Below are 20,525 nucleotides of genomic sequence, written 5' to 3'. Positions count from 1 at the left end.
ATCATGTTTCTATTTTAATTGAACTTTTAATATTGATATTATTTTCTAAACAAATTTCTAAAATATAGTTGACAATTTTTATATTTTATATTCGGCAAATTTTTTTTTTTTTTTTTTTTTTGCTCTCAATTTCTAGTTTTGCATTTTTGCATTTGAAAAAGGAAAGATTTTTTTTTTCGTCTGAGAAGATTCGCGTCATTTTTTGATATAATCAAAATTGTTCATTTTGCATAAAGTCATACTGCTCGAATTATATCGCTTTGCTGAACTTTCAAGTACAAAGAAGTCAAAGACAGAGGAGTCATTCAAGGATTGCCTCAAGATTTTTCCGACTCAATTTTTTTTTTCCCAAGCACTGCTTTATCTGCTGTGAAAAATATTTTTTTGATGCATTTATATTTTAAATGATTATTTATTGTTGAATATATTGAAAAAGAATTATTTGAAAATTCAAATTAAAAATAGGAAAATAATTTATTTTTAATATTTAAAAAATATTAAATCATTTACTTTTTAATTATTAAAAAATATATTATATCATTTAAATATTTAATTAGAAAGTATTAAATCAGACAGGTAACAAATTGATACTAATTTGGATCAAATTGATAGCAAAAATTTAGCTCTATTTTTTATTTGCTCCACATTTTTGGTATCAAATTAATTAAAAATCAAATTAATTAAAATTAATTTTAGGTATACGAAATTGGATCAAATTTATTTCAAAAATGTAGCTCAATTTTTTATTTGATCCACGTTTTTTAGTATTAATTCGTTGCAATTGGATTTTTTTTTAAATTGACAATTATTTAAATATTTAATTAATAGGTAAATATTTAATCATTCAAATATCGTTGAACTTGGTTTAATGTTTTTCCTAATTTTGAAAATTGAATGAAAAATTTTGAAAATTGGGAATAACGTTTATTTTGATTAATAGGATTTAGTTAATGATTTGTGGTTTTCCTTTTTGAAGATTGCGGCGATAGTCCGACTGCGCCCGGAAGTAGAAGACCGAGAAGAAGTCGAACAACATTTTCTGCCCAACAATTGGCCGCTTTAGAGAGGGTTTTTGAAAGAACGCACTATCCTGACGCCTTCGTTCGAGAGGAATTAGCAACGAGAGTTTCACTCTCAGAGGCTAGAGTTCAGGTATTTTTTTATAATTTATTATTTTATTTATGTTCGCAATTATGTTCAAAAATTAAAAAAAAAAAATTTTCTTCAAAATGTCAATTATCTTTATAAATAATAAAATAAATAATAAATTCTTCGTCAAAATTCAAATATTTTCAAAAATTTTAATAAAATTCTTGGCAAAAATTCAATTATTTTCAAAAATTTTCCTCAATTCAATGATTTTTAATATTTAGGGTTTTAATAAAATTTTCCAAACGAATTCAATTATTTAAGAAAAATTTTTCATAACATTCTACGTTAACATTTAATTATTTTCATAAATATAATAAAGATTCCACTGGATTTCAATTATTTACAAATTTTGCATTAAATTTCTTCGCAATAATTCCATTATTTTCATAAATAATAAAATTCTTTTTAGGAATATTCAATTATTTTCCGTAAATAATAAAATTCTTTTTAGGAATATTCAATTATTTTCATAAATAATAAAACTCATCGCAGAATTTCAATTATTCTTAAATTTGCAATACAATTTTATAGGAATTGCACAAAAAATGTAATATTTAATTTCAATTCCTCGAAAAAATCAATTATTTAAAAATTTGTTAATAAAATTCTTTATAAAAGTTAAATTTCAAGAAACGTTCAATTATTCAATAAATTATGTATTTTTACATTTAAATAATTGAATTCTCGTAGAATTTTGAAATAAATATTGATTTAAAATGAATTTTAGTTAAAATTTCAGATAATAATTCAATATTAAAAGCATTAAAGTATGAATTTTTAGAAATAATTGAATTTTGAAAAGATTTCAAATTAAAATTTTTGAAAATCTGAATTTTGCAGACTTTCAATTGACAATTCTGTAATTAAATAATAGTTTGAATAATAATAGAATTCTTGTTAAGAATTTTAGTATTTTTAAAAATATTTATATTCTTGTCAAGAATTTTATTACAGTTTTTGAAAATAATTAAATTCTTTTGAATAAAATAAAAAATTAATAAAAATTATATATTTTATTTATATAATTGAATTCTTATACGAAGGTTTTTAATGAAATTTTTAAAAATAATTGAATTCTTGAGAAGAATTTTATTATAGTTTTCGAAAATAATTAGACTCTTTTGAAGAATTTATTTATAATTTTTTTAAAAATGTAGATTTTTTTTAATAATTTAATTGAAAATTTTGAATGTAATTATTGTATACCAAAAAGAATTTCTTTCGATTAAATTCCTGCGAAGAATTTTGTTATTTATGAAAATAATTAAATTCTTGTTGAGAATTTTAATAAAATTTTTGAAAATGTTTTCAAAAATTTTTTAAACAATTAAATCCTTTTGATAAATTTTATTAACATTTTTTAGAAAAATTCAATACTTTAGAAGAAATTTATTATAGTTATAAAAGTAATTGAATTCTTGCGAAGAATTTAATAAAATTTTTGAAAATAATTGAATTGTTCTGAAGAAGTTCTTTCAATTTTTTTAAAATTGATAAAGAAAAATGAATTCTTGAGACGAATTTTATGGCAGTTTTCGAAAATAATTAAATTCTTTTTTGAAGAATTTTTTTAGAAATTTTTTGTAAATATATTTTTTATTTTTTTTAATAATTTAATTGATAATTTTAAAAGTAATTGATTATCCAGAAGAATTTCTTTCAAGTTTTTCAAATAATTGTATTTGCTAATAATTGTAATTAAAAATTTGATTATTGAATTTTATTAAATTTTTTTAGAAATAATTTAATTTTTTCGAAAATTTTTATTAAATTTGCACTGAAAATAATATTGAATTCCTTAGTAGCTGACAAAATAATTGAATTAAGTTAAAGAACTTTATATTATTTATGAAAATAATTTAATTTCTGAGGAGAATTTTTAATACATTTTTAAAAATAATTGAATCTTGCGAGAAATTTTGTTATGAAAATAATTGAAATCCTGCGAAGAATTTTCTAACTTATGAAAATAATTGAATTCCAACGAAGAATTTTGTTAATATTTTTTAAAAATAATTGAATTTTTCTGTAAAATTGTATTAAAAATAATCGAATTTCTGCGAAGAATTTTTATTACATTTTTCAGAAGCATTTTATTATTTAAAATAACTAATTTACATCTTGCGAAAAAGTTTAAAATTTTTAAAAATAATTAAATTTTTGTCAAGAATTATATTATTTTTATAAAATTAATTAAATTTTTGTGCAGAATTCTAATAAAACGTTTAAAAATTTTTAAATTCTTTTGACGAATTTTATTATTAAAATTGGATTTATAAAAATAATTGAATTTTTTTGAAGAATTTTATTAAAACTTTTGAATAAATAATTATTAATACCTAAGAATAAGAAGTTTATTATTGATAAAAATAATTTAATTGTTTTGAAGAATTTTATCAAAATTTTTCTGAAAATAATTGAATGTGTCTGTAGAATTTTATTATTTATGAAAATAATTGAATTCCTGCCAAGAATTTAATTAATATTGTTTTCAAAAAAATGGAATTCATTTCAAAATTATTTATTTTGGAATATAATTGAATTACTGGGGGAAATTTTGTTATTTATGAAAATAATTGAATTTTTGCGAAGAATTTTATTAAAATTTTTAAAAAACAATTATGAATTCCTAAGAAAAAGTTTATTATTTATAAAATAAGCACTTAAATAAAGTATATAGTTTTAGAATTTAAATGAAGAAATAAAAAATAGCGGAATGAATTTTTTGGAAATAATTGTCTGGGGGGTAAAATTGAAATTTAAGGAATAGAGAAAAATTGTTAGATGCGTAGAACTTTGGAGAAGTAGTATTGAGACTTTAAATTTTGGAATATTGTTGAAGGGAAAATATAGAGTGTGGGGCAATATAATGAAAACTCGCTGGCAAAGTTATCAGCTATTATGTCAGTATTTGTACTTGCGGGTATACATAAGTAGCGTTACATCTTGCATAAAAGAGAGGAGTGAATTCAGAGGACGTCGCCGACAGCTAAGCAGAAAATCGGAGGAGACAGGTTGTCAGGCAAAGAGCTATGATTAGCTTGCCGGGACCGCTTATATGTCTCCAGCATATGTGGTTGGCATAGCATAACGTTCATCCAGCACGTGTGCCTATATACACCCTTCTGTCTGTCCGTCTGTCTGTTTATCTGTCTGTCGGTGCGCCTGCCAGGAGCCGTCACGCTGTCCCGTCTCCGGTCCGCGTATCTGTCCTCCGTTTTTCATAAAACCCCGCAGCATCTTCCCCTTCCCCGCAGCATACATCTAACGAAACATTATGGACCACCGTGAGATGTTTAAATATTCCGCATAATCAACCGCAAAATCCTTGCGTTGTACTAATTTTCTCTCTCTCTCTTCTCTTAAATTAATTTACAACCCTTCCTTTCACGAAACGTTTCTGATATTTCTTTCTAATCCTCAGCCTTTCTGCTCTCTAAATCTGAATTAGTTGAACTTGAAAGTTAATAATATGAAATGACGAAAAATCGTCCACCAAATGATTTAGTAATAATTTTACAAACAAATAGTGAAATTTTACTAATATTGTTAGTAAAGCTTCACTAATTGCTTAGTAAAATTGAGTCATGAATTTTTTTATATTATTTAATTATTACAAAAGTTGTAATGCAATTATTTTGATAAATAACAAAATTCTTCACAGAAATTCAATAATTTTTAGGAATTTTTATAAAATTCTTTACAAAATTCAATTATTTTCATAAGTTAAATAATATTCATCCCAAGAATTCAATTATTTTCAAAAGTAATGAAATTCTTCGAAGAAATTCAATTATTATTTTTAAAAATTTTCACAAATATCTCGTCAAGAATTCAATTATCTTTACAAATAGCAAAATTTTTCGCTGAAAATTCAATTATTTTAGAAAAAATTTATAAAAATCTTTGTAAAAGTTCAATTACTTTCAAAAGTTTTTGGCAATTCAATAATAATTGTCAATATTTACTATTTTCATAAAATTTATCAACAGATTTAATTATAGAAAAAACTTTCTGATACAATAAAAGATTCAATTATTTTCATAAATAATAAAATTTCACTTACGAATTCAATTATTTTCATCGCACAATTTCAAATATTTTTAATACAATTTTAAGAAAATTTCTTTTAAAAATGCAATTATTATTAAAAATTTTATTAAAACTTGAGGAAAGAATTCAATTTTAAGAAACATTCAATATTATTCAATAAAATTATAAATTTCGTTGCAATAATTCAAATATTTTCATAAATAACATTTAATTCGTCGCAGAAAATCAATTATTTTCAAAAAATTTTTAAGAAATTTTGCAAAAGAATCCAAATTAGCTTGATAAACAACAAAATCGTATAAATTCTTTCGATAAAATCAATTATTCTAAGGAATTTTAATAAAATTCTTTTCCAAAATTCAATTATTTTGATAAATATCAATATTCATCACAAGAATTCAATTCTTTTGAAAAGTAATTAAATACTTTGCAGAAATTAAATTATTTTCAAATTTTTTAAACAATTCTCGTTAAGAATTAAATTATCTTTATAAACAGATAGGGCAATTCATCTCAAGAATTAAATTATTGTCAAAATTTTTTTGAAAATTCTTCTCAAGAAGTCAATTATTTTGAAAAATTTTAATAAAATTCTTCTCACAAATTCAATTGTTTTCAAAAATTATTATTTAAATTCTTCTCAGAAATTCAATTATTTTTAAAAAATTTAATAAAATTCTTCAAAAAGTTTTCAATTATTTTCAAAAATTGTTATAAAATTCTTTAATATAATAAATTTCATTAAAATTTTAATTAAATTCCTTAAACAGAAATTAAAATTTTCAAAAGTTGTTAATACAATTCTTCGTAAAAATTAAATTTTAAGAAACATTCAATATTATTTATTTTTGTATTTAAATAATTAATTTCTCGTAGAATTAAATTATTATTTTTCGTACTTTTAACTAACAATTCTGTAGAATTAATTTTTTTGAAACAGAATTTTCCTAATATTTTTCGAAAAAAATCAATTATTTTAATAGATTTTTTTATAAAATTCTTCACATGAATTCAATTATTTTTATAAATAAGAAATTCAATTATTTTTAAAAAATTTAATAATAATCGTTGCAAGAATTCAATTATTTTTATAAATTTTAAAACTCATAGCAAGATTTCAATTATTTTTAATACAATTTTAAATGAATTGCGCGAAAAATGCAAAACTATTCTTAAAAATTTTAATAAAATTCTTTTAAAAGAATTCAATTATTTTTAAAAATTTTAATAAAATTCTTTATATAATAATTGAATTGTTTTCAATATAATTGTAATAAAATTTTTTTAAAAAATTCAATTATTTACATAAATAATATACAATTTTCATAGATATTCAATTCTTTAAAAGTTAAAACACGACAATTATCATAAAAATTTGGGAAAAAAATTATTTCTTTAAAAAGATTTTTTTTTTAAATTTTTTTCAAGAATGCAATTATTTTAAAAAACTTTATTAAAGTTCGGTGAAAAAAATTCAATTATTTTCATAAATAATAAATCTCATCGCAGGATTTCAATTACTTTTAACATAATTTTAAATTAATTCCGCTAAAAGCGCAATTATTCTTAAAAATTTGAATAAAATTCTTCGAAAAAATTCAATTATTTAAAAAAATTTGATTATAATATAATTTGTTTCTTAGAGTGTAATAATTATTTTTAATTCAATTTTAATTACATTTCTTGAATGAATTTAATTATTATCAAAAATTTTAATGCAATTGTTCGTAAAAATTAAATTATTTTGAAAAATGTTGATAAAGTTCTTTATAAGAATTCAACTTGAAGAAATATTCAATTATTCAATAAATTTAATATAAAATGATTTACGAAATAATTAAATTCTTTCAAGAATTGAATTGCAATTTTTGAAAATAATTGAATTCTTTCATGAAATTTTATAAGTATACTGAAAATAATTGAATTTCTCAAAAGCATTTTGTTATTTTAAAAGATATAATTCAAATCTTGCAAACAAATTTATTATTTTTTAATTGAATTCTTGTCAAAAATTTTATTATTTTATGAAAATATTTAAAAAATTTTATCAAGAATTTTAATAAAACTTTTGAAAATGTTTAAATTCTATCCAGGAATTTTATTAAAATTGAGTATTTCAAGTTATTGCAATTAAAATAATTTAATTCAATTTTTTAATTAATAACTTAATTCTTATAAAGAATTTTATAAAAAAAAATTTCAAAATAATTGAATTCTTTCAATCGTGTCGAGAAATTTTATAAAAATTGTTTTGTAAATAATTGAATTTTAAAGAAGATTTTTACTATTTATGAAAATTGAATTCCTGTATAGATTTTAATTCACATTAAATTTAAAAAAATTGAAATCATTCGAAGATTTTTTATTTTTTTAAATAATTGAATGTCTGCGAAGATTTTTACTAATATTTTTGAAAATAATTGAATTCCTGCGTAGAATTTAATTAATATTGTATTTTAAAAAATGTAATTCATTTCAAAATTTTTTTATTATGGAATATAATTGAATTACTGGGGAAAATTTTGTTTTTTATGAAAATAATTGAATTTTTGCGAAGAATTTAAAAAAATTTTTTGAAAATAATTTTGAATTCCTAAGAAGAAGTTTATTATTGATAAAAATAATTGAATTGTTTTGAAGAATTTTATTAAAATTTTAGAAAATAATTGAATTCTTTCGTGAAATTTTAGAAAATTTGTACTGAAACTAATTATTGAATTCCTCAGAAGTATTTTAGTAAAATTGTAGAAAATAATTAAATTTTTTAAATGAATTTTATGGAAATTTTGAAAAGTAATAAATAATTTAATAATTTCGAAAAAAGTAATAATTAGTTGATAACTGAATTTTTTTATAATATTTGAATCTGAAATTACTTAAAAATTGAAGTTGATAAATTTGAAAAATAAAATATTTCGTAATTTGCGTAATAAGAAATTGACTACCGCGTAACAGTTGCTAGTATTATAATAATTACACAATAGTATAACATTGAAAATTAAATGTATAATTTAAAGAAAAAAAAACTTGACATATTTCCATTAGAAAAGATCGGACACAAGTTAATTTATTCAAAAGGAAACAAAAGACTAATCTGTATTTAGTAGAACTAAACATTTCTATTATCCTACTTTATTGAAATTAGCAGGGTAAAATTTGATATTATCTGATGAAATATATTTCAAAGAAAGTTCCCTCTGTATTTTTTTTCTTTTTCTTTTTTTTTTTGAATGTTAAATAAGTGAAAAACTTAAGGAAGTTTCAATTTCTGGCGCGTGTCTCCCTCGTTCCTTTCTAATTATATTCATAATTGACATGCTAAAGTGTTAAACAGCTGTACCATTTTTTTTTATTCATTCCGCTTGGCAATATCATCCCCCCAACTGTATAATTAGGATCACCTGGATAGTTAGTTGCGTGGGTCAAGAAGGACATGGAAGGACAAGAGCATGTCCTTTTTCTTAAATTGCATTAATGTCTTGAATTATATTATCAAATTGCGTGCAATAGCGTGACAAGGTACAAATGAGTTCTCAGTTGTGTATTATAAGTATATAACTGACTTGACCCTTCAACGACCACCAAGTCGATTCGCCTTTACGTAACGGATTTAACAAGACGAACCACACCCCCATGTGATGTGTGTCTAGCCCCCTAGTATTATATTATTTTATACAAGCTGCGGTTTTCTCAAACCAATATACTTAGCGAATTTAACAGTCTAACGCTTCGAGTATAACGTGTTATTTTTATTTCTCTATTTTCTCTACTCTCATTTTAATTTTTCCATTTTTTGACCTCTATTTTTCCTATTTTTCAAATGCACTACTTATTTCAACGAAAAAAAAAATACAATTTTTGTTTCTTTTATAAAAAAAAAAACTGTTAGTTATACCAGAATTTTACCCTGCTAATTTCAATAAAGTTGGATTCAATTTATTATTACGCAAACTACAAAATTATTTTTCAAATATTTATCAACTTCAATTTTTAAGTAATTTCAGATTCAAATTATTATAAAAAATTCAGTAATCTAATTATTACTTTTTTCGAAATTATAAAATTATTTATTACTTTTCAAAGTTTCAATAAAATTCATTAAAACAATTCAATTATTTTCTACAATTTTAATAAAATATTTCTGAGCAATTCAATAATTAGTTTCGCAGTACAAATTTTATAAAATTTCACGAAAGAATTCAATTATTTTCTAAAAAATTTTAATAAAATTCTTCAAAACAATTCAATTATTTTTTATCAATAATAAACTTCTTCTTTGGAATTCAAAATTATTTTCAAAAATTTTTTTTTTAATTTTTCGCAAAAATTCAATTATTTTCATAAAAAAAGAAAATTTTCCCCGGTAATTTAATTATATTCCATAATAAAAAATTTTGAAATGAATTTCATTTTTTAAAATACAATACTTATTAAATTCTACGCAGGAATTCAATTATTTTCATATAAATAATACAATGCTTCAGAAGAATTCAATTATTTTCAAAAATATTAGTAAAAATCTTCGCAGACATTCAATTATTTTCAAAAAAAAAAATAATAAAGATTCAATTGTTGTTGAAAAATTATTAAAATTTCTTCTCAGAAATTCAATTATTTTCATAGATAATAAATTTCTTTAACTTAATTCAATTATTTCGTCAGCTACTGAGGAATTCAATTATTTTTTATACAAATTTTATAAAATTTCTCGATAAATTCAATTATTATTTACAAAAATAAAAACTCAAAAATTCAATTATCTTCAAAAATATGAACAAAATTCTCCTTGAAATTCAATTATTTTTAAAAATATTAACAAAATTTCTTCGTAGGATTTCAATTATTTTCATAAATAATATAAAGTTCTTTAACTTAATTCAATTATTTTGTCAGCTTCTAAGGAATTCAATTATTTTCAGTGCAAATTTAATAAAAATTCTAATTCAATTTTGGAAAGAATTCAATTATTTCTAAAAAAATTTAATAAAATTCAATAATCAAATTTTTAATTACAATTATTGGCAAATGCAATCATTTTAAAAACTTGAAAGAAATTCTTCTTGATAATCAATTACTTTCAAAATTTTCAATTAAATTATTAAAAAAAATTAAAAATATATTTACAAAAAATTTCTAAAAAAATTCTTCAAAAAAGAATTTAATTACTTTCGAAAACTGCCATAAAATTCGTCTCAAGAATTCATTTTTCTTTATCAATTTTAAAAAAATTGAAAGAATTTCTTCAAAACAATTCACTTATTTTTAAAAAATTTATTAAAATCTTCGCAAGAATTCAATTATTTTTATAACTAATAAATTTCTTCTAAACTATTCAATTGTTCTAAAAAATGTTAATAAAATTTATCAAAAGGATTTAATTGTTTAAAAAATTTTTGAAAACAGTTTTAAAAATTTTATTAAAATTCTCAACAATAATTTACTTATTTTCATAAATAACAAAATTCTTCGCAGGAATTTAATTATATTTCATAATAAAAAATTTTGAAATGAATTTAATTTTTGTAAGTAGAATATTTATTAAATTCTACGCAGGAATTCAATTATTTTCAAAAATATTAGTAAAAATCTTCGCAGACATTCAATTATTTTCAAAAATAAAAAATCTTCGAATGAATTCAATTTTTTAAAATTTAATGTGAATTAAAATCTACACGGTAATTGAATTTTCATAAATAGTAAAATTCTTCTTTGAAATTTCAATTACTTACAAAACAATTTTAATAAAATTTCTCGACACGATTGAATGAATTCAATTATTTTCAAAAATTTGTATAAAATTCTTTATCAGAATTTAATTTATTAATTAAATAATTGAATTAAATTATTTTAATTTGAATTACTTACAACATAATAATAATAAAATTCCTGGAAACTGTACAAACATTTTTAAAAATATAATATTTAAAATTATTAATTTTAAAGTTAGATTTAAATTTTCACATTTAAAAAATCAAATTTTTATTAAAATTCTTGACAAGAATTCAATTATTTTTAAAAATAATAAAATTCTTTACTGGATTTGTGTTATTTATTTTAAATAATAAAATGCTTCTGAAGAATTATTTATATAAATAATACCTATATATATTATTTTTATTATTTTATTCAAAAAAATTTCATTGTTTTCGAAAATTGCAATAAAATTCCTCTCGAGAATTGAATTTTCAATCGTATTATTCAAGGCCTGTAAAAAATCTATAATTTTGTTCGCTAAGTTTAGAATCACAATTTTCTAAGTAGTAATCGATTCTAATTAGTAAAACATTTATGGTAGGATAGTGAGTTTAAAATAATTATAACATAATTCTTTTAAAAATTTGAAAGAAATTTATTGTAAAATTCAATTATTTTGAAAATTTTAAATAATATTATTTTTAAAAAAACTACTTTTTCAAACAAATTTAAATAAATTCTCGAAAAAAATTTAACTATTTTTGAAACCGGAATAAAATTTTTGACAAGAATTAAAATTATTTAAAAATACTAAAATTCTTGACAAGAATTCAATTATTCTTAGAAATAATAAAATTCATCGCAAGGTTTCATTTATTAATTTTAAATAATAAAATGCTTATAAGGAATTTAATTATTTCCATCAGTACAAATTTTATGAATTTTCTAGGAAGAATTCAATTATTTTTAAAATATTATCATTCAATTCTGGGAAGAATTCAATTATTTTCAAAAAATTATAATTCAATTCTCGGAAGAATTCAATTATTTTTAAAAAAATTCAATTACTTTCAAAATTTTCAATTAAATTGTTAATAAAACGACATGTTTAAAAAAATTTATAAAGAAATTATTTAAAAGAAGTTAATTTTTTTTGAAAACTGTAATAAAATTCTTCTTAAGAATTTTATTTTTTATCAATTTAAAAAAAATTGAAAGTAATTCTGTCAAACAATTTAATTATTTTCCAAAATTTTACCAAAAACCTTCACAAGAATTCAATTATATAAATACTATATATTATTTTTATTATTTTATTTTTAAAAATTTCATTATTATTTTTGAAAATTCTAATAAAATTCTTCTCGAGAATTGAATTTTTTTACTTACTACTTTTTTACTTTAGTAATTCAATTATTTTCATAAATAATAAAGTTCTTTAAATTCATTCAATTTTTTTGTCAACTTCTGAGAAATTCAGTACAAATTATATAAAATTTCTCGAAATAATTCAATTATGAATTTAAAAAAAAAATTGTAATTAAATTTTGGGAAGAATTTAATAAAATTTTCTCAAGAATTAAATTTTCTATCATATTATTTAAAACTATTTTTTAAAAAAACTACTTTTTCAAACAAATTTAAAGAAATTCTTGAAAGGAATTAAATTTTTTTTCAAAATTGTAATATAATTTTCTTCAAGAATTCAATTTTTTTGGAAATTATTTTTTTTTTAAATTAAAAGAAATTCTTGAAAAACAAAAATAATTTTTTTAGCTGTAAAAATTTGCTTTCAGGTATGGTTTCAGAATCGTCGGGCGAAATTTCGCAGGAACGAGAGAAGTTCGGCAATGAATCGAAATGTAACGTCGAGTCGAGGCGAAATGGAGGCGGCACTACCTCTGCGGCCAATAAGAGTGAATAATCACGAGAGTAATTCGGAGCAAGTTCAATCGCCACAAATTGGACAATATCCATATAGTGATTATTGGCGATCGCAGCAGCATTACGCGACAGTACAATCGACAACGAGTTGTCATGGATTTGTCAATGGAAATTTGGGAAATATTGGACTCACCACATATCATCAACCGGAAGTTCATACAAGTTTGGAAAGCACATCGATGAATAGCTTAAGTGCACTTAGACTTCGTAATCATCCTTATGGCGCCTATTCGGCGATGCACGCCAGTATGTGATAATCGTCACAAATTTTAATTTACCATTTTTATTTAATTTATATATATAGAATTATTTCAAATTATATTCTTCCCTATTGCCATGAAAAATTTGGAAAATCCAAATCGAAACCAAAGGACTTGGCTGTTACTCAAATATAATGTTTATCGCTTGTTTTTCAGGGTTGCCACAAAAATTTTATTTTCTTTTTCCCTGACTTTTTCCTGATTGATTTTAACTTTTTTCCTGACCCTGAAGAATATTTTGATTCACTCTAAAAATTATTAGTTACTCAAAAATTTTGATTTTGACTTTTTCCCTGACAATTTTAACAAAAATTTCACGATAAATTCAATTATTTTCAAAAATATAAAATCTTCAAATGAATTCAAATTTTTAAAAAATATAATTTGACTTAAATTTATTCTAAACAGGAATTCAATTTTTCTAAATATGTAATACAATTTTACAGAAAAATTCAATTATTTTGAATAAAAATTAACAAAAATCTTCGTTGGAATTCAATTATTTTCAATAATATTAACAAAATTCTTCGCAAGATTTCAATTATTTTCATAATAAAATTTCTCAACAAAATTCAATTATTTTTAAAAATGTTTTAAAAATTCTGCTCAGAAATTCAATTATTATTTTCATAAATAATATAAAGTTCTTTAACTTAATTTAATTATTTTGTCTTCTTCTAAGGAATTCAATTATTTTTAGTGCAAATTTAGTAAAAATTGTAATTCAATTTTTGAAAGAATTGAATTATTTCTAAAAAAAAATTTAATATAATTAAATAATCAAATTTTTAATGACAATTATTAGCAAATACAATAATTTTAAAAACTTGAAAGAAATTTTTCTTGATAATCAATTACTTTCAAAATTTTCAATTAAATTGTTAAAAAAAATTTGTAAATATTATTTACAAAAAATTTATAAAGAAATTCTTTTAAAAAATTTAATTATTTTCGTAAACTGTAATAGAATTCTTCTCAAGAATCCAATTTTTTATTAGGTTTAACAAAATTGAAAGAAATTTCGCTAAACAATGCAATTATTTTCAAAAATTTTATTAAAATCTTCGCAAGAATTCAATTATTTTTATAACTAATAAATTTCTTCTATAAAGTATTCAATGTTTCTAAAAAAATGTTAATAAAATTTATCAAAAGGATTTAATTGTTTAAAAAATTTTTGAAAACATTTTCAAAAATTTTATTAAAATTCTCAATAAGAATTTAATTATTTTCATAATTAACAAAATTCTTCGCATGAATTTAATTGAAAGAAATTATTTTTGATATTCAATTACATTCAAAATTTTCAATTAAATTGTTAAAAAAAACTACAGTTTTAAAAAATTTATAAATAAATTCTTCAAAAGAGTCTAATTATTTCCGTAAATTGTAATAAAATTTTTCTCAAGAATTCAATTATTTTTAAAAATTTTATTAAAAACCTTCATAAGAATTCAATCACACAAATAAAATATATCATTTTTATTAGTTTTTTATTTTATTCAAAAGAAGGTAATTATTTTCAAAAACTGTAATAAAATTCCTGACAAGAATATAAATATTTTTAAAAGTACTAAAATTCTTAAAAAGAATTCTATTATTATTTAAATTATTAATTAATCACAGAATTGTCGGTTGAAAGTCTGGAAAAATTCAGATTTTTAACAATTTTAATTTGAAATCTTTTCAAAATTCAATTATTTCTAAAAATTCATACTATAACACTTTTAGTATTGAATTTTAATCTAAAATTTTAACTAAAATTCAGTTTTAAATCAAATTTTTTACAAAATTCTACGAGAATTCAATTATTTAATTTTAAATGTAAAAATAAATAATTTATTGAATAATTGAATGTTTATTAAAATTGAATTCTCATAAATAATTTTATCAACAAATTTTTAAATAATTGAATTCTTTCGAAGAATTTTAATAACATTTTTAAGAATAATTACATTTTTCGAGGACTTCGATTAAAATTGTACTAAAAATAATTTAAATTCTGCAATCCGATCAAATTTTCATTACTTTAGAAAATAATTGAATATTCGTGTAAAACTTTGTCAAAATTGTTTTTAAATAATTGAATTCTTTTTTGGAAAATTTAATTAAAGTAATAGATAGACAAATTATTGAATTAAGAAAATATTTTATAAATAATTGAAATTGTTGAATGAATTTTAATTAAAATTTTTGAAAATAATTGAATTATTGTGATGAATATTATTATTTATAAAAATAATTGACTTCCACCGAATGATTTTATTATTTATAAAAATAATTAAGTAAATCCCTGAAAAGAATTTCAAAACATACGAAAATAATTTAATTACCGCGAAGAACTTAATGCAAAAATTTTAAAACATTTGATTTTTTTTTAAATTTACACAAATTCTATTTTGAATAATTTAATTCTTGTGAAATTTTCATTTTTTTTTTGGAAAATAATTGAATGTTCATGCAGAATATTATCAAAATTTCTGTTTAATAATTGAATTCTTTTGGGAAATTTTATTAAAATATATAGGGGAATGTAGTCAAGGTTGGCTTACTGTCTAGGTAGGCCACTCGCGTTTTTTTGTCAAGTTCACTAGCGCCACCTACGCGCATTTTTGTCGAAGCTTGTCTTAGTGAAACCTAACTTTTTGTTCAATTACATTTTCGGAAAATCGAAAATTGTGTTTTCTGTGAAGTCGGTACAAAAAAAGCTGAAAAAAAGTTTTGTGCATAATGTGAAAAACCATTAATAAAAGATAAAAAACAAATTGAATCGTCAAGGCAAGTATGCAGAAAATTTGTGGGACTCATGGTTGAAAGGAAGACAAAGTAAAAAATCGAATCCCGAAACGTATTTCTTTATGGTTACAACAATTCGGTAATGTTACTTACTGTCAAGGTCGGCCACTATGTGTTTAAAATGCGCAAAGTTGAGGACGAGCTACTTCATTTGCAAAAACTGCAATTCTGTATAACTCATAATATAATTGATCATCTTATTAATATTTTTATTTAATTTTATTAATATTTTAGTGCAAAACTTTTTTTTATTTATATTTATTTTTTTATATTGTTTATTGTTATTATTTTGTTATTTCATTAAGTTACAAACTGTAAACAATAAAGAATCAATTTTCCGTAACTCCAAACATGTTATTTTATTTTTTAACGATTAATGCCCTTTGAATTTTAAACATGGCCGACCTTGACTGTAATGGCCAACCTGGACTACAAATTTTTTTTTTTTTAAATCTTTATAACTTTTTCATTTTTAAACCTGTCAATTTACTTTGTACAGAAAAAATGTTCCTATTAAACAGGACTTTCCAACCATATACTTCAATTGTCCAAATTCATTTTTAAAAAAAAGTTATAAACAAAAGTCAAAAAGGTGGCCGACCTAGACTATGTTCCCCTAGTAAAATATTGAAAATTATTGAATTGAGAAAAATTTTTGAAAATAATTGAATTCTTGTGATGAATATTGTTATTTATGAAAATAATTGAATTTTACAATGAATTTTATGAAAATTCCTAAATATAATTGAATTTCGGTGATGAATTTTGCTATTTAGAAAGATAATTGAAATGTTGACGAGAATTTTTTTTAATTTTTGAAAATAATTAAATTTCTCGAAAGAATTTTAATATTTATTAAATTAGTCGAATTCTTTCAAAGAATTGCGTTAAAATTTTTAAAATTGAAACTAATTTCAACAGAATTTCTTATAAATTGTAAACATTTAATTTTTTCCAGTACTTTTAATAGAAAATCCCTGACTTTTCCCTGATTTCCCTGACCAATTCTACTTTTCCTGACTTTCCCCTGATTTCCCTGACCTGTGGCAACCCTGTTTTTTTCCTTATCTGCAAAAAAAAGAGAATCAAGATCAAAAGGCCAAAAAAATGCCATATTAATTAATAGATTTTTTAAAATTCAAAATATTATCTACATTTTTTTTGTACCTTAGGAGAAAATCCATTATGCGTGTGATAATTTTTGCGAAGAAAGAAAATAAATTAAAAGATTAGATATATTTTTTATAAAAGAAAAAAATCGGAGTTTTGTTTGGAAAAAAAATATACGCTTCGAAGGAACTGAAATACAGGGTAATTTAAAAATTGGTACTTTGTAGAATAAATACCTTAAGTTTTAACACATATATATATATTATATATTATATAGAATAAACAGTAGACAATACATCGAATTACTTTTATATGTAATGTAGAACAATAATAAAGAGATGCGATATAAATATTAAAAGTTCACTTTTCATTTGCTGATAAAAGCTTAAAAATCGTAAATATAACATTTTTCTTTGTATTTTAGTAAACACGTTGGCACATGATTAGAATTATTATTATATTTAAAAAATCGAACCACATCGATTTTTGAGTCTTATTTAATGAGACTAAAGTTCGCGTTTTTAAAAACGAAAAATAAAAAATTTTTACTCAAGGTAATTTATCTCTAATTTTTGTGTAGACAAATTTTGAGAAATATTTTCCCTGAAGTTTTTGAACGTTCAAATGAACATATAATATTTTTTTTTGTTTTACAATATTTTAAAAAATTACTAAACTGACATGAAAAACATTTATTGGGTTAAAAATTAATTTTTAGTTATATTAAAAATTTAATTAAAAAATTAATTAGAACATTAAATAAAAATTTAATTTAATTAGAAAATTAATTCAATTAATTTAATTAGAAAATTAAGTCAATTAAATTAATTAGAAATTTAATTTAATTAAATTTAAGTTAAATTCTAACTAAACATTTATTTTAGTTAAAAATTAATTTTTAATTATAATAAACAATATTTTGTGAATGAAATTCAAATTAAAAAAAAATTAATTCGTTAATTCATCAAAATTAATTATAAATTAAATTTAATTAATTAAGAAATTAATTTTCGCATTTTACAAAGGAATTTCTACATTAAAAAAAAAACTATTTCTTAACTTGTCTACAAAGTATTGAAATTTGAAACGAAAATAATTATTTTTTCCTCTCTTGGTTTTTGGTTAAACTTTGCGGACTTTAGTCTCATGTATTGCTTCAATAAATAATGTTGAAAAAACTAGAAGAGCTATGTAGAAAGAAGTTTAGGCTTTCATTTAAATTCAGTATCGAATGAGCAATTTAAAAGAAAAATCTCTCACTTATTTATGTATATAATCTATTATTGAACTTTTATAATAATTCGGAATTAAAATATTGCAAAAATGGACGTCTTTAGGATTATTGTTTGCCAAAAATATAAGTTGTTTCAACTTTATTACACGTTTTGCTATTTTCAACATATGTTTCTCGTCTGTTATATATTTATGTATATATTTGGTTTTTTTATATTTAATTTACATATTATTTTTTATGTTTTTATATTTTTTTTTTGTTATGTTCAATTTATATTTTCTTGTTCTTATTTTCAATTTTTTTGTTCTTATGTTCAATTTTTTTTGTGTTTAATTTATATTTTTTAGTTTTATGTTCAATTTATATATTTTGTTTTTTTTCTACACTTTTTTTATGTTCAATTTACATATTTTGTTACAATTATATTTTTTGTGTAATTTTTACATAATTTTAAAAGTAAATATTTTTTATTCGGAGATAAATTTTTTTTAAGAATTAACTTTAATACACTTTCAGTGTTAAATTCATATTTTCAGTATATTAACATTTTTAGATTAACTTAATTTTTGTTCACTGATATTATTATATTTTCAGTGTTATTTTTTTCTTACATTCTCACTCGTAACTTTTTTTTCTAAATGTTAACTTTCTGTTTTTAAAAAAATTACTTCAGCAAATTTCAACTTGGTCCCTCTTATATCATAAAAAATTGTTGAACAAAATTTTCCCTTTCTATTTTCTACAAGAGAATTTACAAATTTGTTTCATGTTTTACTTTGCAATTAAAATGTTTATGTGAAACATGCAAAACTATGCAAAAAGTGTATAATTTTTAAATTGAAGAAAGTTTTTTTTTGGGGAAATTTATTGCAAATTCAAAAAAGTGCGTTATTTTTTTAACATTGAAGTTCACGACGGTTTATCGTCAGAGAATTTGGAAGAAAAATGTTTTTCTAGGCAAACTTTTATAAAATTTTCCCTGGAAAATTTTTACGAATTTCTCTTTTCGATTAATTTTTAGGACGAAAGATTTTCCCTGGAAAATTTTTACGAATTTCTCTTTTCGATTAATTTTTAAAACGAAAGATTTTTTTTTACAAATTTCTCTTTTTATTTTTAGAAAGAAAAATTTGTAGACAGAAAAATATTACTTTCCGTGTGGAAAAATAATTTTAATTAATCGTTGATTAAAAGCGTTGTGAACTTGAACGACGTTATTTTTAATGAAAGTAAAATTTTGAAATTATTCGTAGAATTTTCAAAGAATTCAGAGAAAAAAGTAGATTATACAATACGACGTAAAATTTAACAAGTCTAGACATTTTATCTATAAAAGTAATTTTCATTCTTATCGATTTCTTCCCTTATTTTGAAAATATAGTATAAATTATTTAAATTGCTAAGTAAGATCTATTCCCAAAAAATTGGGTTTTATTTGTAGGAATAAATTTAAAAAATATTTGACACTGTCAGGAAGTTAATTTTTCGAGTTTCGTTACTGAAAAATTAACAGCGATACTTAAAGATATTTTATAGAATAAATTAACACAGTAATTAGTTGATGAAAAATAACATTTTGACAAATTTAGTTTTCAAAAAAAATTTGTAAACAATTTTTTCATTTTTGAAAACTGAAATTGAAGTCTCGACGACAGTCATAAAAAGCGTTTCTAGTTTGGAATGAAACAATCGACTATCCGGAAATACTATTCACTCTCTATATAAAACTATCGAATAATCTAATATCACAAAATTATGAATCTTAATGTTAACAGGCCTCGGATTGACTTTAACGAGCAAAAAAAGTCGCTTTAGTCGATTAAAAATAGAAAAAAAAGTCGAAAAAGTCGTTTATTTCATTTAATGTTGTCACACAAATTTTATTTTGTATTTCTCTGATTCTCCACTGATTTTTAAATTTAATTAATCAATTTTAAGTATTAGTTTTTCAAAAATATTGTTAAGTAATTTTTCGAAAATAATTGAAAAATTTTTGTATAATTTAAAAAAAAATAATTTTTTGAAGAATTTTAATTAAAAATTTTGAATATGATTAGTTATTGAAAATTTTTTAAATTGCATATTTTAAAAAATTTAATTAGAATAATAATTGAAGTTTGGTAAAATCTTTTTAAAAATAATTGAATTTTTGAAAAATATAAAAAGAAATAAATATTAAAAAATTATTATGAAACAATATTATAAGACTCAGTTTTTTAAAAATATATTGCAATGTAATTTTACGAAAATAATTGAATTTCTTTAAAGAATTTTTGTACAAT

The 20,525-nt window shown here is 20.3% G+C and overlaps 1 protein-coding gene across 3 annotated transcripts in view; it reads left to right on the top strand.

Annotated features, from left to right (window-relative positions):
• LOC122508019 (paired mesoderm homeobox protein 2-like) overlaps positions 1-13,326 on the top strand; it is a 150,520-nt gene extending 137,194 nt beyond the window's left edge. For all 3 annotated transcript variants that reach the window (XM_043621087.1, XM_043621089.1, XM_043621086.1), the window contains 2 exons: positions 977-1,152; positions 12,696-13,326. In XM_043621087.1, the coding sequence (XP_043477022.1) occupies positions 977-1,152; positions 12,696-13,097 (578 nt within the window). In that variant the 3' untranslated portion in view covers positions 13,098-13,326. The remainder of the gene's footprint in view (positions 1-976; positions 1,153-12,695) is intronic.
• The last annotated feature ends 7,199 nt before the right edge of the window (positions 13,327-20,525 follow it).

The sequence above is a fragment of the Leptopilina heterotoma genome, unplaced genomic scaffold, assembly GCF_015476425.1.
Source record: "Leptopilina heterotoma isolate Lh14 unplaced genomic scaffold, ASM1547642v1 Lhet_52, whole genome shotgun sequence".
In the NCBI taxonomy this organism is placed as follows: domain Eukaryota; kingdom Metazoa; phylum Arthropoda; class Insecta; order Hymenoptera; family Figitidae; genus Leptopilina; species Leptopilina heterotoma.
Note: the sequence above shows the minus strand (reverse complement) of the source record. Positions and strands in the feature narration are given on the sequence as shown.